At 46.9% G+C, this 22,408-nt stretch overlaps 2 protein-coding genes across 11 annotated transcripts; both read right to left on the reverse strand.

Moving 5' to 3' along the window:
- Positions 1-310: 310 nt before the first annotated feature.
- Positions 311-5,765, reverse strand: entpd4 (ectonucleoside triphosphate diphosphohydrolase 4). Of its 2 annotated transcripts, none has more exons than XM_015972378.3 (13): positions 5,620-5,765; positions 5,186-5,296; positions 4,894-5,091; positions 4,606-4,811; positions 4,352-4,502; positions 4,136-4,239; positions 3,906-3,965; positions 3,665-3,795; positions 3,042-3,208; positions 2,640-2,964; positions 2,427-2,512; positions 2,189-2,350; positions 311-1,391 (listed from the first exon to the last, which is right to left on the reverse strand). In XM_015972378.3, the coding sequence occupies exons 2-13, from the start codon at positions 5,191-5,193 to the stop codon at positions 1,157-1,159; spliced, it is 1,833 nt and encodes a 610-aa protein (XP_015827864.1). In that variant the 5' UTR covers positions 5,194-5,296; positions 5,620-5,765; the 3' UTR covers positions 311-1,156. The 2 variants fall into 2 exon arrangements, with proteins under 2 accessions (XP_015827864.1, XP_015827863.1); XM_015972377.3 differs by having other exon boundaries at positions 3,641-3,795; positions 5,620-5,764.
- A 19-nt stretch (positions 5,766-5,784) lies between these two features.
- Positions 5,785-22,069, reverse strand: si:ch211-214j8.12 (uncharacterized). Of its 9 annotated transcripts, none has more exons than XM_054731416.2 (6): positions 20,049-22,069; positions 11,982-12,049; positions 8,857-9,128; positions 8,602-8,768; positions 7,380-8,533; positions 5,785-7,248 (listed from the first exon to the last, which is right to left on the reverse strand). In XM_054731416.2, the coding sequence occupies exons 3-6, from the start codon at positions 9,083-9,085 to the stop codon at positions 6,882-6,884; spliced, it is 1,917 nt and encodes a 638-aa protein (XP_054587391.2). In that variant the 5' UTR covers positions 9,086-9,128; positions 11,982-12,049; positions 20,049-22,069; the 3' UTR covers positions 5,785-6,881. The 9 variants fall into 9 exon arrangements, with proteins under 9 accessions (XP_054587391.2, XP_054587392.2, XP_070402173.1 ...); XM_054731417.2 differs by lacking the exon at positions 20,049-22,069 and adding an exon at positions 15,513-15,566; XM_070546072.1 differs by lacking the exon at positions 20,049-22,069 and adding an exon at positions 15,513-15,560 and having other exon boundaries at positions 8,857-9,109.
- Between the last annotated feature and the right edge of the window lie 339 nt (positions 22,070-22,408).

A 22,408-nucleotide genomic window follows, 5' to 3' on the forward strand; every position in this document is an offset into this window, starting at 1 on the left:
TATCGGTTATCTGATTTAGTGACAATATCGGATATCGGCCTACATTTTCACATTGGTGCATTCCTGGTTGGAGTCCATTAAAGGGATTTAGAAGAAGCATTACCATTCTCATCAATAGTCTCGCTGCAGGTCAGATTTCCCACCAACAGACATGTTTTTGTCTACTTCAGCAAGTCCTGAAATGACTTGAATCCCCCGCGTCGAGCTCGTGCACTCGTCTTTCTTCACACACACAATGTGAGTAACTGGATCCTCTTCCAGACCTGCTTAGACATGATGCTCACACTAACAACTAACAAGTAGACAAACATCTCATAAAACTTTTATTACTGTATTCCAGATGCACAATAGATATTTCACATTTCTTAGTGAAAATTTAAATAACACAGATTCACCTCACAGTAGTGACATGGCAGCTTCTGAAAATGAAGCCCAAAAATCAAAAGGTGTACCAACTTCCAACTTAAAAGTCAGAAAATCAGCAGGGCCTTCTGGGACTGATTCCCTTGTTGAAAAGGCAAATGGTTTGGGGGTAACATCCCAACAGTGACAAGACATGTATTGCACTATTACTGCTATTAAAGGCTTCTGATCTTGAAATATAAATATGCAGAAACATTTGGGCACACACACACACACACAAACATCCTTCAGCTGGGGCATGCAGTTCAACTGATTTGCGAAGTGCTTCGACCTCCATGTATAAGTCCTGTTGCATTAGACGTTTCTGTACATATACAGACTTTTTATTCTAACAACAAAAACGTGATCAAACATTTATAAAACAAAGGAAAAATACCCATTGATCCAAAGCAAAAGCAAACGAAATGAAGACAATACATGTGTACTGAATGGTAAAGAGCAAAAGGACGCTCACGTTTTCTTTAAAGTAAAAGTACAATCGTGTCTGCTTGAAAAATAAAATGAAGACATTTGAAGGCTGCTGCCTTTAAATAAAAGTGTACCAAAACAAGAGAAAAGGGGGGGAAAAAAACTCAAAATAAAGCAACTTTATGATGATAATGACAGGTTTTTCTAAATGTCCTCAGTCAGTCTCAACAGATCGGAGGATGGAGCCATCAAAGCCACAATGAGCAAGAACACCGCCTCAGAACTGAGGGAGATTTTGGTGTCGCAACGCCAGACCGTCCCCGAATTAGAGGTTGACTGGGAGCGTCGGAGAGCCGAGGCTCATTTCCAACCATGGGACAGAGGAGGGGGTGTAACGCTGCACGGCACGCCGATGAATGCGGCGCAGGCGCAGCAGGTACAGCATGATGGAGAGCAACACGATGAAGAAACAAGCCAGGAACAAGTAGCAGTTGCTGAGAAAAGAGAAGCTGTGTCTCCAGTGAGAGTGTGCTCCTTTCAGACTCTCCTGTGGGATGTCCCTGGAGGAGATGAAAGGAAATGTAAAAGATGCTGTTACCAGAGTCATCTGAAGTGTTTCAACAGGCTCACTGATGTTTTTTATTTAATATCAGTTAAGCAGGGACTGTACGAACAGCAGATATTTTGGTGCTTTACAGCGAATAAGAAGGAAAGAAAAAGGCTAAATCAAACAAAACGAGCAGAAAAGGCTTTGAGAAAAATAAACATTATGATAAAATATAGTGGTCATTAAAAACTGCGGCGAGAATCAGACAAATCGTAACAGTTGACATGATCGCGTTGTAAGATTATCACAGATTTTCATAAATTAAATGTCTGGGGTTAAAAGTTGAAACACTGAATAGAAACTGGCAGGTGGAGGTGTGAGAAACCCAAATAGCCGGATAATTCTTCCTCAACATTTCTGCTTTAGTATTTATTCAGGGACCTGGGAGTGGTTTCTGACTCAGGTCTCACTTTCACAGATCAGGCCAGTGCTGTGGTGAAGTCTCGTTTTTTCCAGATTTTCATGACTTTGGTAGCTCATCAGAACTTTAACTGACCCATTTATTCAGACATTTCTACAGATTTTCTCCCTCAGCTTAAACAAAGCGAAAGTCTACAAACCTGAATCTGTTCCAGCTAGCAGCTGGAAACAATTACACCCCCTTTCTTTAGGGGAAATCCACCACTACACACAGCTCTAGATTACCCAATCTGTTCGTGTTGAAAAAACCGGTTCAGCCGAATGAGATTAATCTGCTCAAGAGTAATGAGGAACAAGATTGGGGCAAACGTGAGAGAGACTCCATCTCACCTCAAAGGTAGGAAGCGAGTTCGGTAGAGTATCGCTCCAAGTGTCCACTGGACCTCCTTTTCATAGACCAACAAGGCGGTCTTCAGGTTTTCGTAGTTCGTGGGGAAGGAGAAGCCGGAGTGCAATACTTCATACATCCATGCTGATTTAAAACACTGATACCTGCAGACAGCAGCACAAAACATCTGGTGAGCAGAGTGTTTGTGACTAAGAAGGTTCCAGGGAAAACCAGACTTACTTCAGCCTGTGAAGATCTGCGTGTGAGGCGTACAGGCCGGAGTCGAAGCGTTTCTTCAGGGTCTTCCACTGGGTGGCGCAGTAACCCTGCAAATAGAAACATCAGGCGTCTTCAGTCAGGAAATAAGCTATAAAAACATCAACCTCGGTTTTCAAAAGCTCACTTCTCTATGTTCTGTTTTCTTTACTGTTGTATTGATTTGTGTGGCGTTACCTTGGCAACCTGGATGTATTTGGATGCATTATAGTCCCCACCCATACGCAGCACGTCCTCTGTGCAGTAGTAGAACTCAGAAAAGCCATAAAACTGGCTGTTTCTGTAGTCTATCGCTGGCTGGTAGACGCCGCTGAGTGAGGACTGCGTGTCGTTGGTGCGGTTCAGGAACGGCTGGAGAAGCTGCCTACACCGGTCAAAGTCCCCCGTCCCTCGCAGGTAGAGCTTCTGTGCGGGCGATCCGATCTCATCCTGCAGGTCTGTGGGAAGACACGGGTCTAGGAGCGGAGACTCCGCCGTCTCGCCGACGTGCTGGCCTAAGAGCCTAAGGAGATCAGCAGACGCCGGGTTAGTACACAGCGTCGTGTTCCCACGTGATCAGAAAGGTAAAACAGAGCTCACCGGTTGCGAGTCACGGTGTTTCTGACGAAGCTCTCCTCGTATCTTTGGCGCGCCGCGTTTCCTCCAAACCCCAGGAAGGTGGAAACGTAAACACGGTAAACGTGATCTGTGCTGTGTGCGTCACAGCCGAGGTTGAACTCGGCCAGTAAGTTCTTAGCGACTTCCTCCTTTTAAAGAAGCGGAAATCAGTTTAGGAAATAGTGAAAGGCTTGAAATGTCTACATGGGTTTCATTCTCACATAACAAACTAAACAACTATATGAAAATAAGAATTAAAGAGTGTAATCAGGAAAGACTAGGGTGCAAAAACAGCTTTTTGTAAAGAAATGATTAAAAAACAAACAACAAAAGACTTAATTTGACAAGAACAAAGACCACTGTGTTCAGAGTTCTGGTGTTTCCAGCCTTAAATCCTGTTCTGGACTCATGCAGCTGGCTTGCAGCGTGTGTTCAACAGTGATGGGTGGAGAGAGGATTGTCTCAGAGAAGTTTAACCAGGGAATGACAAAAAATAAAAGTTGGAAGGAGGAAGGAAAAACAAAGTGTAAGTGACAAAACACAAAGACGGCACGAGAACAGAATTGGTCGTGGATAATAACCTGCTGTGGCGAGGCAAAGCTTACAGTTTTGGGCACTTCATAAGCAATCTGTGTGGAGACACCACCCATGTCCAGGACGCCAGCTGTCCTTTTCCTCATCAGCGCCACCTGCTGATCATTTCCTGGGACATGGACTTCCACCACAGCGTCCTCATCTTGATAAACAGCAGAAAGAAGTGTCAGAAAGTAGCCACGGCTCTGAAAGAGATTATATGTGATAACCAAGCTGTTTAGAAGCTTATAGACATTACACCTGAGTACTTACCATCGTGCACGTGGTTAAATCTTCCAAGGACAAAATTTATCCCGATCCATGCATAGACACCTAAAAAGAAAAAAAAAAATTCAAAAATCAATGTTATTTTTACATAAACTTAATACAATTAAATTTTGTGTCAACCCATCAGCAAAGGTGGTGGTAATAAAACTCTACATGAAATAGATTTTAGCTAAAACACTGTTTATATTTACAAATATCTTTAAATCTTCCATTACCTTCTTGTTTTCCAGAAATCACCTCCACATGGGAATCAGAGAACAGGAAGTTAAAGTCGACTGGGATATCTGTGCGTAGATCCTCGAGAAGGGCTTCTTGTTGACTAAATAGTTACAAAAACATTTAATTTTTAGGTGTGATCAACCCTGAGGTCTAATTACTTCCACACGAATGAACAGTTTAAAGTACGTATCGCCAATTCTGCCTATGTTTACTTCTCAGGTAGGATTCTCATTCCAGCTGTGCAAAGGATGTACAGGGGTGTTTCCTGGTGCTTATATTTGGGAATGTGTTGAGCTGCAAAGCTTAGAAGTGGCTTGATGTAATCACTGGCTCTTTCGGGTGTTTTGGCCAATTCAGAGATCCCTGCAGGGGGAACACCAGACATACAAGAATGCATTTTACTGTAAATATCTAGAACAGACTAAATCCCCTCCTTTAGTGTTCTGATGAGCAGTGAGCATCTTACCAGGCTTGATCTTCATGACCACTGGCTTCCGGTGCACATCTTTCATTTGCCGGATGTCCAGCAGTTCACGGGGGTTACCGTTGTGTTGAGGCCAGCAGTACACAAACACCCTGGAGCCACTGCTGCCACAGTCCACCACCAGGCCAAAGTTCAGGTTAGGGTTGCTTGTGTCTGTGGCATCTAGATCCGTAACTCTCGCCAGGCGCCTTTTAAAAAACAAATCATTGTTGAGGTGGACTGCATGTTGTATCAATGATACCCGATGATGAAAACGTTGGTTTAAAGTACCGGTGGAAGTTGTTTTCCTTTGTTAAAAAGCTGGCGTGTCCCCTTGCAGCAGCAAGCAGCAGGTAGACCAGTCCTATGAGGAAGATCACCAGGCTGATGAAGAGCAGCTGTCGGAGAGAAGGTACCAGAAGGCGAGGAAGAACCTGGGATGACAGGCTGAAATGCCATGAGGCTGGGAAAAGGCAGGAAAAGCTGATCCTGGCAACAAGAATAACAAGAAACTTAAATGTCACAAATAGGAGGAACATGACTAAATCAAATGAAAAGTGCCACAATAGCAACTAAAACCCACCTTCCCATGGTTCAGATCGTCTTACTGGTTTATGACTGATCAGTCGGCTGAAGGAAGAAGACTTAGCTCACCCCACTGCTCCATTGTCTGTAAGTCACTTGTGTCTGTGACCTAAAGGAGACATCACAAACTTTAAAGGTCTTGCTTTTGAACCCTAAAGGCCCAGCAGAAGTGTCAGGTGTCCGGAAATGAGATAAAACCGAAGCCTGTGTACAAGTTTCAAAGATCGGCGTAATTGTACTAAAAATGACAAAAAATAAAGCTAGTTTGTTAAACATCTGTCCGTTTATAACAAAAACGCTGGTTTTAAATAGGATAAGTATCGCGTGACTTCGTATGATTGAAAACGCGAGCAAAAATATACTCTAAATTCCTCAATTTAATGGATATTACATTTTAAGACAATAATTGTATCCACCATATGCGACACTTACCAATAAAGCCCGTTTTTTCAGTAAACATGCTTGTTACAGAGCAACAGCCAGATGCTCACCGCTGGCTAACGTTCACAGCTTCGCTAAGTGACGTGTTACAGAGTCCATGGTGTGTTTGATTTTAGCCTCCGCGCATCCCGGAGCAAAAAACAAACACAAAACAAGTGAAACGGAAATAACAGATTTTCTTTATTTGACAAATAATGTTAACCACTATTAAAACCATAACGTGTACCTATCAGCGATGCCACAACTATTTATATTAGACACGTATGTGTTGTTAGACAAAAGGTGGCATCAGCTTTTTAAGTTCTACCTCAGTAAATAATTATTTTAAGTTCCATTCGTATAAAACTCCTCCGAATATTCTATTACTTCCAAAATATTTTATCCATGTTACTCTCAAAATGTGCGTTTACTGTCTCGTTCCTGGTTGATGTACAAAACCGGGCAGTCCAGTTAGCAACACAAACCAACACCAAAACTGATCCTTTCTTTTGCACTTAATGCTGTGTTGTAACAGGAACTAAGACTCATTACTGCCACCTAGTGTCTCTTTTCTAGAAGGCACTGCTACTAAAATGCATCCAATTGATTGCGCTGCCAATTTCATAACTTCTGATGAAATTTTTACGTAGTGATGCAGAATTTATTTTGTCAGTTTCTTTTTGGTATTTCGGTTCAACTATCAGAACTTTTTCTACAAGCAATAAAAAAACTATTTGAATTATTTTGGTGCTTTTTAGTCTGACACCGAAGTGTAGTTGTACAATAAAACCAAATAAAACAATTTAACACCATTACTTGATATTATTCATTCTAATTCTAACTGATAGTAGCATTATGGATGAAGACTAAAAAGCACCAACACTAATGAGGCTAATGGCATAAGCTTGAGTGATAGTTATTTTTTTAGCCTAGTGTGCTGTAGGCTTACAAACAGGTCTTCAAAAATGTTTAAGCAGAAAAACACACAGGCAAGAAATATTTGTAGAAACTTTGTGTTGCAAATTACTAAAATACCACTAAAGATATACAAGTCTTGATGTTATTTGGATTAACTTTTTAAAAGACAAAAAATCTGATGAAACACACACACACACCACTGTGAATGCAAACATAAACATAAGCAAAAGAGTTGTAGAAATAAGGACTGTTCTGGTTATAAAACTGGCAGTGCATAAAGTGTTTTTTCATAAAACCCAAGCCACTGTTCGCCGTCCTTCAAGTGCTTAATGACTTAAAAACTTGCCCCGTCTTCTTCACACCCAGACAACTTCCACTTTTCTGGCCCTCTTGATCTGCGACCACTGGAGCTGACTGATCTGCCAGCAGTAACTTACATCCACATGCTTCAGCCTTTTGTTCAGCTGAATTAGGCTTTTCACTGTTATCATCTGCACATCTGTTCGCTTCAGATCAACCCGCTCCAGCCGTCCAAGGGGCACATCTGGGGAATTCAAGTTCACGCTTTGCAACGTGTCCTGTAAAACACAGTCCAGCGGGCATGGCAACGAGACCAGGGAGAGCTTCTCCAGTAAAGGAGAACCAATCAGGAGACACCTGAGCACCTTCTTCAGGGACATCCAGGACATGACAGGCTTCATTTGACTGTGCTCATAGGAGAAGCTTCAAACGTTTGGGAAACAGAGAAAATAAAATGAATAGTTTGTTTTTGATGTGTGCAATAAATAAATAAATAAAATAAAATAAATAAAGATGTCTAAATCTACTAACTAAAAATTGTTCCTAAAAAGTACCTGAGGCTGAGAGAGCAAAGGTGAGGAAGCTGTGGGAGTGCCACATTATCCAGCTGATCGTTCTCATCTTGCTCCTGTGGTAAACTGGGAGGCTCAGCGGAGATCAGCAGGTCTCTGAGTCTGGGGCAGGCCCTGATGACCTCCAGTAGAGGAGAGTGAGGACTGGTTTTCACCCCATCCAGACTGAGAGAAATCAGCCGGGAGCCTGCCACTTGCAAAGGGAGGAGGAAATCCGCTAGAGGGCCGTTGCAGTGAAATGAAAGCGTTTGCAGCTGTCCTGACCACGTCTGGAGGTCCAGCAGACACTGTCGCCGTCCTCTCCCACTGCTATGTTCATTTCCATCAATGTTCATAGTTATGGACCTAATCCCTGGACATAAACGGCCTAAACTCTGAAGGGAATCAGAAGTGACGCCTCTAACATCCTTCAGCTGAAAAACCAGACCTGAATGAGACAAAAACTCACTTTTTCCCTCGGTTTGGCTCTGAAAACTAAACTTTTCATCTCTAGCAGTATCATTCTCATCTTCCTCCAAGTACATCCCCTCTTCTTCTTCCCTTTCATCTCCTCTTTCACCTGATGCTACATCTTCAGATGTCTTGCCTTGCCACTGAATCCTCTCTCTCCACACTTCTTCCAGCCTGGGAACTCCCTCCCTCTCAGCAAACCCGTCTGCACGGCTGAACTCTTCTTGCTCAAGGAGACAGCAGGCTTGTGAGAGGCCCTCCAGGGCAGCTCTCTCCAGGTAAGGCAAGGACAGGAGCAGATAGGCTGCTGCTACTGTAGAGTCTTCCCCCTGTTCTGTAAACCCTATATCCAGAGCCAACAGGCTGCTGAGAGGGAGAGGACATGGGGCTGGTGTAATGGAGGGGAGGGCAGAGGAGGACACAGAAGACAATGACGAAGATGACGAGGAAGAGGCTGGATAGACACCTCCAAGAGGAAGCAGTGCAGCTGGGAAAAGCAAATGACACCGCGATACGTCAAGATGTTTCAGCGAACGACAGCAGCAGGCAATTGTCTGGATTACGCTCCCGTCACATGGCACGCCAGCCAGGGAGAGTGAGCGAAGAGCAGGTAGTCTGTGGATGGTTTCACACAGAACTTTTGAAGGGATCTGCTTGGCTCCAGAAAGGTCCAGAATGAACAACCCCTAAGAAACAAAAGGAGAAATCTAAATTTTCAAGACAAAAAATTAAGAGAATACTGAAAGTGTTCTACCTGGCAACGTGCAGCAATGTGAGCACAGAGTCCCGGGGTCACCAGCGCTGAGCACTTCTCCAGAGTCAGGCCTCGGAGCTGGGGCACCAGCAGGAGGTGAAGAGCTGCTCGAGACAGCTGCTTCCTGCTGCATAGCAACAACATCAGCTCCTCTATGAGATCGCCTGCTGCAGACATACATGAATGAAAATATAAACGCCTGCAGCAACAAAAGGTAATCACTGGTTTGTGCCACATAATCTGTCACAGACTCACGCAGTATGTTGAAAGGCCCCATAATGTATCTGAATGTATACTGGTCGAGGTAGTTGTCAGCGTAGTCTTTCACCCACACATCCTTCATGTTGTCAGCCACGTTTGACAGACACAAGTACTTCAGCGAAAAGACAGAGGAATCATCCTGTGCCCTCCTACCAAACCCCTTCCTCCGCCGGGGCTGAACTTTGACCCCAGCTTGTTCATCCAAAGCTCGAAACAGAGGCATGATGGGGCTTTTCTGGCTTCTGCGCTAAAGGAGGACGATGCACCTGTGTGAAACATCACAAATATTTTCTGGAAAACATGATTACGTTTTCCATTTTTACGTAACTGTATAATATCTTAATACGTTTAAAATACATATGTAGTCTTGGTACACGTATTAGTATTTAATAGCATAGGGCTAAAAAATCCACACTGTACACTCACTTGCATATTCACCCAAGAACTGTTATTGTTATGGATTTGTTTTTTAATAACTGTTTACATACAGTTAGCTAAAAAGCGACAGACACGTGAAGAGTATAATCAGTATTGTATAAAAACTCATACCGCAAATATCGTACAGCTCTGAAAATCTGTTCAGTAGAAAGAATTAAGAAGGAAAATTAAAGTGTGGAAATGTTGCTAGTCTTTTCCAACTGGACTTCCGGTTTACTTCAGGATAGTGAAAATCCCTGAGCAATGTCTTCCAGGAACACTTTTTCTCTCGGACGGCGCGGCAGGGGCAGGTTTGTTTCAGACGAATAAAAGTAATCGAGTATTCCTCAATTAAAGGCTCAAGACCGAACCAGGAACAGACAACATGTATTTTAAAAATGTATGACAATGAAGATTAGTCTCAGTGGTACCTACGAGTTTATGCGCAGGGGCCTAACTCCCAAGTTAGATGCTCGAGGTACAGACATATGATAAATATATATGATCCATGACTCAAAGTACACATTAATGCTGTAGGTTTTACGACATTAATAAAAAAACACCTTAAATTATAAATTACCTCAAGGATAATAACGTATTGAGCATAAAAGAAAACTAAGAAATACATCAGCAATGCAGAAAACTTGAGCTAAAAACGTCCTTCAACACACCATGTGGGGCCCATATGGTAATGTGATGGGACAGACAGATTTTGTTTGGTCCCATCCCAGTAAGGAGCCAGGTGGCTCACATTAGAGTGATTGCAGGGTGGAGTGAGTCATCTAATAAAAGAAAGCTGCTTGCTCTTTCAGCAGGACAGCTTGGTGCTTCAGGTGCTGGGGTAATGAGAAACCCCAACTGCAAGCAGTGGTTGTAAGTACTCTCCCTCCTGTGTTGTGCGGCATTAGCTAATGCTCGTTGCTCCATCTTAATGTGTTTTGTATCGTGTGATCGCAGACCGGAGCTGCATATGCTGTTGGTGTCAAACTGCACCCGTGGGTTAACCCAGGGTGGTGTTGTTGCAATCGCCTTTTTCCTTTATCACGACTACCACTTGCCACAGTAAGATAACCATATGTCCTCTTTTTCTTGGAAATGTTCACTTTTCATTCTCTGTACAGTAAATTTACATATCGGTTAAATAGGGGTTAGTAGGTGAGGTGCATCTGAGCCAATGAAAAAGCATCAGCTTCCCTATTGGTGATATGTCAAGGTGGTTCACGCTTTGGTGCACTGTTCGAAGGCTAAAGTCTCCGAGTAACCTGTAACATCCAGCTGCTGCACCACTGAGGGGAGGGTGACTGTTCTTTCCGATCCGTCAAATAGCATGCACTTCCAGTGACTTGTCACTTTTGTGTATTAGGACACGTACAACTTCAACATAATTCTTTGAGATCTGTTGGGTCGATCTAAATAGATTTGTGTTAAAGGAAGGTTGACCATGAGCACAGCTCCGGAAGTGGCCTGGACTGTGTCATGAAGGATGGTGAGATGTGTCTGCTGCATGAGTATGTCCAAATCTCCAACATCTTTTGCCACTCTGTATCCATGTCACTATCTGGGTTGTGTTGAGTTTCTTGAACTCATCACAAGAGTTTAGATAATGGTCTGTGTTACAGTGAGGGCAACAAGCCTTGGGTTTGGTGCCGGCCTTTGACGGAGTGAAGGGTGAAGGCTGTGGTGTATCCTTATGGGTCAGCAGATCTGGTGTAGTCTTATCTCTAGGTGGTCCAGTTTTATTTGACTTTAGTTGTTTACATGATTCAGTATAAAAGAGCGAAGTAGCCCGACTGGAAATTCGTTTGGCCTGTAACTTGAGCCATTCAGCTAGATCTGGGAGGGTGTACGTCATGTCCGTACCAGTTTGTATGATGCCCCGACTTAGACAGTGTTCAATAAAGTTATCACAAAGATTTGCAGACATTTTGCTCAGGAGGCAGTCCACATGTGAGCCACACATAAGCTCATAGCTATTTTGGCCTTCAAGTGTCCTTAACATGCCCACTAACGTCTGTACAGCTAGGGCAAAGGCATCAAATGCTGCAGCATCTCCTGGTTTGAACGCTGGCATGTTTAAGATAACACCCAGTTCTGATTGGACACGCTGTCGTGGCTGACCATACTTATCTTGGAGTGCTCGAAGTGCAGCAGTGTAGGGCTGAGGGTGGTACGTGTATGCTTTAGCTAATTGCAGCGCACTAGGAAACTTTAGTTGACCAAGAAGCACCTGATATTTGTACGCCTCGCTGAGATGCGTGTGTGTGTGGCTGCTCACAAGGTTGTCAAGTGGCATCTTAAGTAAAGCAAAGTCACTCTCAAGAGAGGCAGTGAGGGTCTGGGAATGCCATATACTGAGGCAATCGGTAGATCAGTTCTGGGTAGAGATGCAGGACTTGGCTGGGGAGCTGTAGTTACTGTAGCAACTGGATATGGCATCGGATGGTAACCAGATGGTACTTGAAAGTTAATGTCTGGCGGAGCTGTAGCAACTGGAGCATGTTGCTGAGAAGTGCACCTGGCTGTCTGGTATATCAGCTCCAGACATGGCAAAGGCAGGAGAGACCTTTTAATCGCTGGGATACTTGAGGTTGCCGTTACTGCGGGGATGACAGATTGGGCAGTATTGTTGACTGTAGAGCTAGTGGGTACAGCAACCTGCCAAGTCTTAGTTAACGGCTGATGAATGGACACTGATTACTCACTCTGAATTGAGGTGGTGAGATGTAACTGTCAGGAGTCAATGGTGGTTCAGGTACCGCATTGTCCACATCTGAGGAGAGAAGTGAAGTGACCAGTTTAGCCATCTTTAGTTTCCTCTCTGCCTTCTTTAAGTGACGACTCCTGTCCTGATGCTTATATAAAGCCTCTGTAGCCTGAAGTGCTTCCTTTTGTGCACACTGGGCTTCCTTGACTTTAGTTTGCAAACAGTGATACTCCAAATCAGCGGTTGAGCCCTCTTCCAGCTGCCGCTTTAGGTTATCTAGCTCAAATTGCCTTATCTCTTCCTCCAAAAGAGCAGTCTGCACACTATTGAAGGCTTCAGATGGAGGATAGTGGCCAATAGAAGACATAGCTCATACTACATTTGGATATGGAGCAGGACCTAGAACTGCCTGATTTCCTAGTTAGGCTTTGACAATGGCTGCTGGAGTGGGATGAAGCAGCTGTAGGATGAGGCAATAGAGGTCTGTATCCAACATCATAATCTTCTAGATGAGAGCAAGTGACGCTTTCTGCGTGGCCTTGCCTCGAGCTCTGGAGTGTCTGCAGTTGCTTCTGTCTTACTGTATGCTAGGGTGCACTCAATCCGGCTTGAAGGACCATGTAATATAGGCAGTATTCTTAGAGCCTACTAAATAAATTTAACTGGTTGAGGCGGTAGCAGTATGACTAGATTCTGGTTAGAGAATCTGGATAGAGATGGGATGGCATTTAAGAGGATTTATTTATGAACATACGATGTATAAGTGGATCCTAATGTCCATAGCGCACGGGAAACATGTTCACAATGAGCAAACGGCTCCACTCCTCTGTAGCACCAGAAGACATGTGCATACTGCTGACTCGAGTGGTGAAATTAAAGGGTTCAGTCTATGTAGTGCTTGCCCACCAGAGGGTGCAGCAACTAGGCTTTATTTATTTATTTATTTTTTACAGAGAAGCTAGTGTGACCACACATCCTCTTTTCCCCGGATATGTCCACTTTTCACTCTCTGTCCGGAGGCAGGGATCGAATTATGGAGGAGCTGGATATCCTACACATCCAGGGAGAGCCAGAAAAAAGGTTTCTACCTATATTACATCATTTATGGACTCTCCGTGTACCAGACCGCGCTCCAGGCAACTGCATCCAGGGCACGGTCCATTCTCAAAGAGCAAAAAGAGGCACAACCAAAAAACTACAACGATCGTTCATGTCTACTCATATTCTCTACTTTCTGTCTTATTTGTGCCTGAAGCGCTCTGCTACTGCAGAGCTCATCACATGTGCTTCGGTGATTTCACCTCACTGATGCAGCATCGAAACGAGCAGTCTGCTTTGCGGTCAGGAGGTGCCTTTGATCTGCTCAAAAGTAACTGATGAGGTGAAAAAGTAAGAATCCAGGCAGCAGTTTTTTTTGGAGAATTTGGAGGAGATTCAGGAAGATGAGAGAGACAGGACAGGAAAATAGTTAACTGTAACATGATGAAGAAGCTATTCCACCGAAGGTTATTAACCCTCCCTCCACAGATGCCTCTGACACAGTACTAATCTGCATGAGACTGCCTCAAGGTCATGCAGTTGCTTCTAAACTGCTTACTTTCCAGCTCAAGAGAAGAATGAAGATGAAGGACTCTTTCCTTTTAATAAATCAAAGAACTCTATTTTTAATACACAACAAGTGTTAGTCAATAATATAATGTTGACCAATCTGTGAAATGACAATGTTGTGATTAGTATGCTTTAATAAGTAATATGACTAATCTAACTGCACTAGACACTCTGATGGCACATAATGCAAACACGTGACACATTGCTTACACATCCAATCAGAACCTTCCTTTCTGAAGCGTGGCATAGTCTCTGTTGTGTTTATATATCTGCCAACTTTGATTTGACCAGAAATCAAAACATCCAGATTAATAAAACCAGTCCCACGCCATCTTAAGTACAGTTCTCATCAGTTCACGGGAGCTCTCTGCAGTTCACCGCATGCTAAGAGAAGTAACGGACCAGCCACCGGACTTCCTTTTTAAGCAAAGAACCAACAAGCTTGGTAAAAATCGGTTGCAGTTTACCAACCAAGCAACGGTTCCTTTCAGAATAAAAGCTGAACTCACTGACCCAAGGGGTGCCCATCTGACGCTGTCAACCAACTGTCGCTTTTTACCTGGAGGCAATCCAAAGACTAGTCTGTCGTACTGCTGATGCGGTTTCATCGGCTCTAGTACCAAAAGGGGGGTTCGAGGATCTGGTTGTCTGGATCTGTACGGAGGGCTCATCTGAAGGGTATGTGTGGAGCGACAAATATGGCGTCTCATGTGTTTATGAAACTCCGATCAAACTCCAATCATAGCTAAAGCAAAACATCACAACATCATTCAGACTTGCTTCTCCGGATACAAGAGTTCTGATTACAACATCACTCACACATACACCATTCATCTCACGTCTCATTCACACCAGATCCATTCATCACTTAGAGTTAGTCTTGTTAAATATTGTTTAAAATTGTTTAGAAAAAAATCTTAAACGTTTTAAGGGTGACTCTCTTTGTCTCTCAGTTAATACAAGTGTTACATAATCCCTGCAATAAAAAGTTCCAATCTTCTGGTTAAAATAACCCAAAGGTCCACAAGGTTGATTTCATATTTGGTATGGAATCTCATGCTTATGGTCCATTAATTAGATGTAAATTAACCCTTTACATAACCCTCCCACTGTAATGGGTGTGACCCCGTGAGAAAAGTTGACCATTGAGCAGGGTTGATGGTTTATCCCTTGGGTCCATGTGGCAGGGGTGCAGAGTGAGCACCACCTCACCCCTGCCACGTGGACCTCAAGGGATAAACCATCAACCATGCTCAATGGTCAACCTCACGGGGTCATCCATAAAGACCGTGGGAGGGTTAAATAAAAACAAGAAAACAAAACAAAGTGTTGAAAAGCAAAAATTAGGTAGATTTATCTCCACTACATGTTGTTTGTATAAAACAATAAGTAATACGCATGGAATATTTATACATTTGATACAGTTCATATCACCTTCAAAACTCAGTCACACACCCAGGGCCGTTTCAAGGCATTTTGGGGGCCAAGGCAAACCTTAACAACCCCTGCCATAGTGTGACATCATAGGCACAGATCCCCATCCTCTGATTTTGGAAATGGAAATAGGGTCACCCTACATCTTTGATACGTTCTTTCTGTGTTTGGCTTCTAATTCCATTTTTGGTTCTTTTTTAAAACACAGGAAAGGTTTCTCTTTACCTTGCTAACAGTTTCATTTGTGTCTGCAAACATCCTCAGAGCTGTGTCAGGACTCAGGTATCTCCCGGCTGACCTTTGGACCACAACTCCCGACATGCTCCTCGTGGGGAGCTCCCAGCGTGCTCCTCGCGGGGATTCCCTCCACGTCACAGCCAAGCAAGGCTATATATGGAAGACGCCGTGACCGGCTTCTCATCTCAGTCATCGTTTCTTCCTCACAGAGATACGACCGGAGAAATAATAAAACTGTTAAACGTCTCACCTTGTTCGTCTCCTTCATCCAGTCTGATCAGCCCGACAGGATGACTGAGATCCGAGTAGATTCGACGGAGATCGATCGTCTCCGCCACGAGAACGTGCAGCTGCGTTCCATGGTAGATCAGCTCAACACCAAGGTGAACTCCTTGTCCGACCACACCCTGCGTCTATCCACGGCTCTCACGGCTCTCCAACAACAGGCAAACGATCAGCAGCAACAGATCGCTGCACTCCAGCAGCCAACCCGCTCTGCTCCTAGGGAGGAGCCCCACTTCAGCCTGCCGGAGAGGTGAAACGGGGAGACGGGGAGCCCCGATGGTCTGCTCGCCACGCTGGACATGCAGTTCGAGTGCCAACCTGGACGCTACCCATCTGCGCGCTCCCGAGTGGCGCTTCTCACCTCCCTGCTCTCCGGACGCGCCGCGGAGTGGGCTGCTGCGCTTTACAATTCCAAATCCCCTGCCTGCAACGACTATGCTGCGTTTGTGTCCGCTCTCCGGAAGACCTTTGTTCCCCCCAGCAGCGAAGTGGGAGCAGAGACACGCCTTCTCAAACTCCGCCAGCGAGAACGCTCGGTGTGCGCTTATGCGTCGGAGTTTCGCACCATCTCCGCCAAGCTGCAGTGGAATGACTCCGCTCTGCGGGCCGCCTTCCTGGAGGGGCTGGCACCCTACATCCGTGATGAGTTGGCGGGAAGGGAGCTGCCTCAGACCCTGGATGAGGTGGTTGATCTGGCGCTGCGCATCGACCAGCGGGTTCTGGTTCGACCCAAGTTATCCACGCGTCCACCCAGGACGCCGGTGCCTCGCCCTCGTTCACCCACGCCAGCTCCTGTACCCATGCTGGCGGAGGAGCCCATGCAGCTCGGCCACCTTCCCCCCGAGGAGAGACAACGACGGTGGCGCGATGGCCTCTGTGCCTACTGTGGCTCTCCCGACCACCGACGCCTGGACTGCCCGCTACGATCGGGAAACGGGGGGCCCCACTGAGTATTGGGGTCGCTCAGTCTGGGTCTTCTTCTACCCCTGTCGCTACTAACCGTCTCCTTATGCCTGTCACCCTCCTCCATGGTGAGGCCTCACTCCACGTAAACGCATTGGTGGACTCGGGGGCCGCGGACAATTTCATGGACCTAGATCTGGCAAAACGCCTACGGATCCCCCTACAACCCCTGGAGAGAGTTATACCAGTGACCTCGGTGGACGGTAGGCCTCTCCAACCCTACCCAGTCCGAGACCGAACCCAGTCACTCCGTATGATCACCCAAGGCCACCAGGAGACCCTCCATTTCCTGGTCATTTCTGCTCCCTCTTCTCCTCTAATCCTGGGGTTCCCCTGGCTCCGTCTCCACGACCCTCATATTTCCTGGTCCCAGAACCACCTGTTGGGCTGGGGGACCTCGTGCCAGACCCACCTCGTTCCTCCTCCATCCTCGGCGGGTCTTCCGGACGGGGGCCCCGGCTCCACACCGCCCCACCTGCCGCTGCCCTATCGGGACCTGGCCGCGGTGTTCGACAAGCGGCGCGCCACCTCCCTGCCACCTCACCGGCCATATGATATGGAGATCAAGCTGCTACCCGGAACCAGTCCTCCCCGCGGGCGCCTTTTCTCTCTCGCGCCTCCCGAGACCAAAGCGATGGAAGAATACATCGCCCAGGCCCTCCAGCAGGGGTTCATCCGACCCTCCTCCTCTCCGGGTGCCGCTGGCTTCTTCTTCGTGAAGAAAAAGGAAGGCGATCTTCGCCCCTGCATAGACTATCGGGGTCTGAACAAGATCACGGTCAAGGACCGCCATCCTCTGCCGCTCCTCACTACCGCTCTGGATGCCATCTCCCAGGCACGGATCTTTACGAAACTGGATCTCCGGAGCGCCTACAATCTGGTCTGTATAAAGGCCGGGGATGAGTGGAAGACCGCGTTCATAACACCCACCGGCCACTGGGAGTACCTGGTTATGCCCTTCGGACTATGCAATAGCCCTGCTGTCTTCCAACGTCTCATTAATGATGTCCTCCGCGACATGCTGGGACGGTGGGTGTTCGCCTATCTGGACGATATACTGATCTACTCCAAATCCGAGGCCGAACACATCCATCATGTTCGCGCCGTCCTGACCCGGCTCCTGGACCACAACCTGTACTGTAAACCAGAGAAATGCTCCTTCCATCAGCAGTCCATATCCTTCCTGGGCTACATGATCTCGGACGAAGGGATAACCATGGACCCTCAGAAAATCCAGGCGGTGAAGGACTGGCCCTTGCCAACCAGCCTGAAACAACTGCAGAGTTTTCTGGGTTTCTGCAACTTTTACCGCCGTTTTATAAAGAACTATAGCACCCTCGTAGCCCCTCTCACCTCTCTCACTCGACCAGGCTCCCCTGGCCAGCTGTTTCGTCTAACTCCCGACGCCATTCGGGCCTTCCGCCACCTGGTCACCCGCTTTACCTCGGCCCCGATCCTCCGCCATCCAGATCTTGCAGTTCCCTTTGTGGTCGAGGTCGACGCCTCTGACGTCGGCGCCGGCGCCATCCTGTCTCAAGGCGGGCCCGACGACAGGCTCCATCCCTGCGCCTACTTCTCCAGGAAGTTTTCCACCACCCAGCAGAAGTATGGTGTGGGCCACCGTGAGTTACTGGCCATAAAATGGGCATTGGAGGAATGGAGGCAGTGGCTTCTGGGCACCACTCGGCCTTTCACGATCTGGACTGACCATCAGAACCTGACCCACATTAAATCTGCCAAGCAGCTTAACCCTCGCCAGGCTCGCTGGGCCCTCTTCTTTGAACCCACGACTTCCATCTCACCTACCGCCCGGGAGCCAAGAACCAGAAGGCGGACGCCCTCTCCCACCAATTCACCCACTCCACGCCCTCGTCCGAGCCAGCGCCAATCCTCCCGGAACACCGCTTCCTGGGCCAACTGAGGTGGCCGTTGGAGGAAGCTATCCAGAACGCCCTCCGGGACGACCCCGCGCCTCCAGAGACCCCCGCGGGTCGCCTCTATGTCCCCACGGCCTGTCGCAGCGAGGCGTTGTCCTGGGCCCACTCATCACGCCTGTCTGGCCACGCTGGTTTCTCCAGAACTCTTAAATTCCTCCAGCGAGCCCTCTGGTGGCCAGGCATGGCGAGGGATGTGAAAGAATACACCAGCGCCTGTGACGTCTGTGCCCGCTCCAAGAACCCCAACCAGGCCTCGGCTGGTGCCCTCCGACCTCTTCCGGTGCCCAGCCGCCCCTGGTCCCACGTGGGGCTGGACTTCGTCACGGGTCTCCCGCCGGTCAATAACCTCAACACTGTCATGACGGTTACGGACCGCTTTTCCAAGTCTGTCCATTTCATCGCCCTTCCGGGTCTCCCCTCAGCCCAACGCACAGCGGAACTGTTCCTGGAGAACGTGGTGCGCCTCCACGGGTTCCCAGTCGACGTGGTCTCGGATCGGGGGCCCCAGTTCACGGCCCGGTTCTGGAAAGCTTTCTGTCGGCTGATGGGAGCATCGGTCAGTCTATCTTCAGGCTACCACCCGCAGACCAATGGCCAGACGGAGCGGGCTAACCAACAGCTGGGTCGGTACCTTCGTTGTTTTGTCTCGGCTCAACCCTCGCAGTGGCCTAAATACCTCCTCTGGGCGGAGCTGTCCCACAATCTTCACACCTCATCTGCCACTCGGCTGTCCCCTTTCGAGGTCTGCTATGGCTTCCAGCCCCCGGTCTTTGCCCACCAAGAACCCGAGGTCGCCGTTCCGGCAGCGGAAGCCATGGTGAGACGCTGCAAGAGCGCCTGGATCAAAGCACGAGCCTCCATAACCAGAGCTAACACCAGCTATGCTCACCAGCATCTCCGTCGACACCGTCCTGGTCCCTCCTATGCTCCTGGGGACAAGGTCTGGGTGTCCACGGCTGACCTTCGGGTCCGTGCCGGGTCCAAGAAACTCGCCCCTCGGTTCCTCGGCCCATACCCCATCCAAAGGGTCATCAACCCGGTCACGTACCGGTTGCGGCTGCCGGCTACTCTCCGCATCCATCCCACCTTCCATACCTCCCGGCTCAAGCCCTACGTGGAGTCCTCCCTTCTCCCGCCTCCGGCTCCGGCGCCGCCTCCTGCCCGCTTCCTCGACGGTGAGCCTATCTACACCGTCCGGCGCATCCTGGACGCTCGCCGCAGGGGTCGGGGCTGGCAGTACCTGGTGTACTGGAAGGACTATGGCCCCGAGGGACGCTCCCGGGAGCCGGCTCGGTCCATCCTGGACCCTTCCCTGATCTCTGACTTCTGGGTCCGCCGGGGTCGCGCTGGGACTTCTGGAGCCGTCCCTGGACCGGGGGGTCCTGTCAGGACTCAGGTATCTCCCGGCTGACCTTTGGACCACAACTCCCGACATGCTCCTCGTGGGGAGCTCCCAGCTTGCTCCTCGCGGGGATTCCCTCCACGTCACAGCCAAGCAAGGCTATATATGGAAGACGCCGTGACCGGCTTCTCATCTCAGTCATCGTTTCTTCCTCACCGAGATACGACCAGAGAAATAATAAAACTGTTAAACGTCTCACCTTGTTCGTCTCCTTCATCCAGTCTGATCAGCCTGACAAGCTGACGCTGATGGTGGCGTCACTTCCTACTCCGTTTATCCGCGGGCAGCAGAGGACGTTGTCGCCCTTTGCTGCCCGCTCTCCCCTCTCCGATGATGCAGTCCCATGCGCGATCCAATGTGTAAACCCCATTGTCCCTGTTCATAGTCCCGCATCCACGTCTCCTTATCTCTATAGCTTCCTTTATCCATCTTTTGTATTTCTGTTGTTCAGTGTTTATGATCCTTGTGTTGAATTAGGGTCACCCTACACAAAACGAAAGGGCAGAGTGAGCACAGACGATCAAAAACTGAATAAAAAATTATGGAGAACAGATAGCTGAGCAGAGAAAATGTCTTATTTTGAAACACCAGAGGTGAAGTGAACATTTCAGGAGCAAATACGATGTTCCCGTTGTGGAGTGGGCGTTCCCATTTATAAACAAAAACACCCCTTTTAGCGGCTAGCCGGATGATATTGGCCATCCCGTGCTACAAGCTGCAGCCAAGAAACTTGCAATCAAACTTGGGGGCTGGACTTTAACTCTGTTCCGATGCGTGTGGAGTGTGCATCGTGACCTCAAGGTCAAAGCCTCTCTGCAAGGCTTGCAAGTGATTTCAGACACTACAACACCTCAGACGTGGAACATCTAACCTGCAGATCGTGGTTGCATCTCGTGGCTGGACTAGAAATCTGCCTCCATTTTCTGCCTTCACTGCTCAAAAGTTTGGCTGTTTAGTCTCCTCTAATAAGGTGAGTTTGTAATTTTCCCGTGTTTATGAACTCATACTTAATTTGTGATGATCTGAGACTTAATGCATCCATGTCCCTCTCAAGTTTACCACTTGACATTTAAGAGCTTGAGGAGTTGTTCCTCCTCTGTCCACGATTGAGAGGTTCCTCTCACTCTGCCTCCATTTTCTGCCTTCACTGCACTAAAGTTTGGCTGTTTAGTCTCCTCTAATAAGGTGAGTTTATAATTTTTCTATGTTTCATGAAATCGAATTCATTTCGCCAAAAGATTTTCTCAGACATAGAATACACTGAAAGGTTATGAGGAGGGTTCTACCTGTCAGTCTTGTCCCACTCCTAGTCATGACATGACTTCTGTTGCGATTTGACACTAATGAATTAAGACTGATTGATTGATGCACTCGTCAGCTTTAGTCCGTGAGTTCAGTTACATGCTTTGTTTGTTAACCGCTATCAAGGAACATGACTCTGTCGTATTCACGAGATGTTGCGAGATTTGTAAACTTCAACGTAGTTTTCACTGATATTGTAGTGGGCTGTTCTCGACAGAAAATGCCAGGGCTGAATTTTAGTCCCAGTCCCCCCCCCTGGCCTCGACCCAGAGGGTGTGCAACAAAAGTGAGGCAATGGACTCCATAGAAGAACCATTAGTGTTCCTGGGTCTAACTACCTGTTGCACGTGGAGTCCCATAACAAACAGAACACTTTTGGAATCATAATAAATGAATGCAGAAGTTACATCATATAACCTGGATACAAGCAAACTCTTCCACTTGTAAGCGTAATAAATAGCATGCAACTTTGCAAACAAAATGATTGATTTTAGGGTATTCATAACACAACGTGGGCACAATATTTGATTATTGGCACAACTAAACAGATTCAACAAAACCGCATTTTCTCATGAGCGCCAAAATAGTGTTTAGATGGTTTAATAACGCACATCATGTCAACAGGATCGACTTGTTTAGTGTGACTGAAACGTAAAATGTTTTAACTGTTTTATTTTTTTTTTTTAAGCCTCACGCTTAATGGCTGAAATCAGTCCAGCACAGTTTGTCTGAATTTGTCTTCTGTGATAATTTATTTCTGTATTTATCTTTTGGAACTTTGTTTTTCCCTCTTTTCTATCTAAAAAAAAAACTCTTTTTTGTTTATTTGTAAACAATGATTTTTAAAGTGTTTTAGTTGACTGTTTACATAAAGGGGATTTTCACATGTCAGTGAGGAGAGGAAGTCCCTGTTCAGAGCCCCCCACCCCACCCCCACCCCCACCCCCACCCCAATTGTTAACTCATATTTGGACAAGTCACGCCCATCTACTTCCGGACCACGGTTCCCTGGAAGAACGAAAACAATGAATGCAAGTCTATGTGGCTAAAAGTGCTATTTTCTATTTCCGTGTGTTATGTGCCATGGATTTCACATATGATGTGAATTTTTAAAGACACATTTTGATGCATAGAAATTTCTTATTTTTATATTAGGACAAGTTGTTTTAGGTTTTGTGTGTGACTATACTGTACATCCAGGACTACAAACGTGCATCACCAAATTGCCGTCATCGAACCAGAAATGACGAACAGCAG

The sequence above is a fragment of the Nothobranchius furzeri genome, chromosome 17, assembly GCF_043380555.1.
Source record: "Nothobranchius furzeri strain GRZ-AD chromosome 17, NfurGRZ-RIMD1, whole genome shotgun sequence".
In the NCBI taxonomy this organism is placed as follows: Eukaryota; Metazoa; Chordata; class Actinopteri; order Cyprinodontiformes; family Nothobranchiidae; genus Nothobranchius; species Nothobranchius furzeri.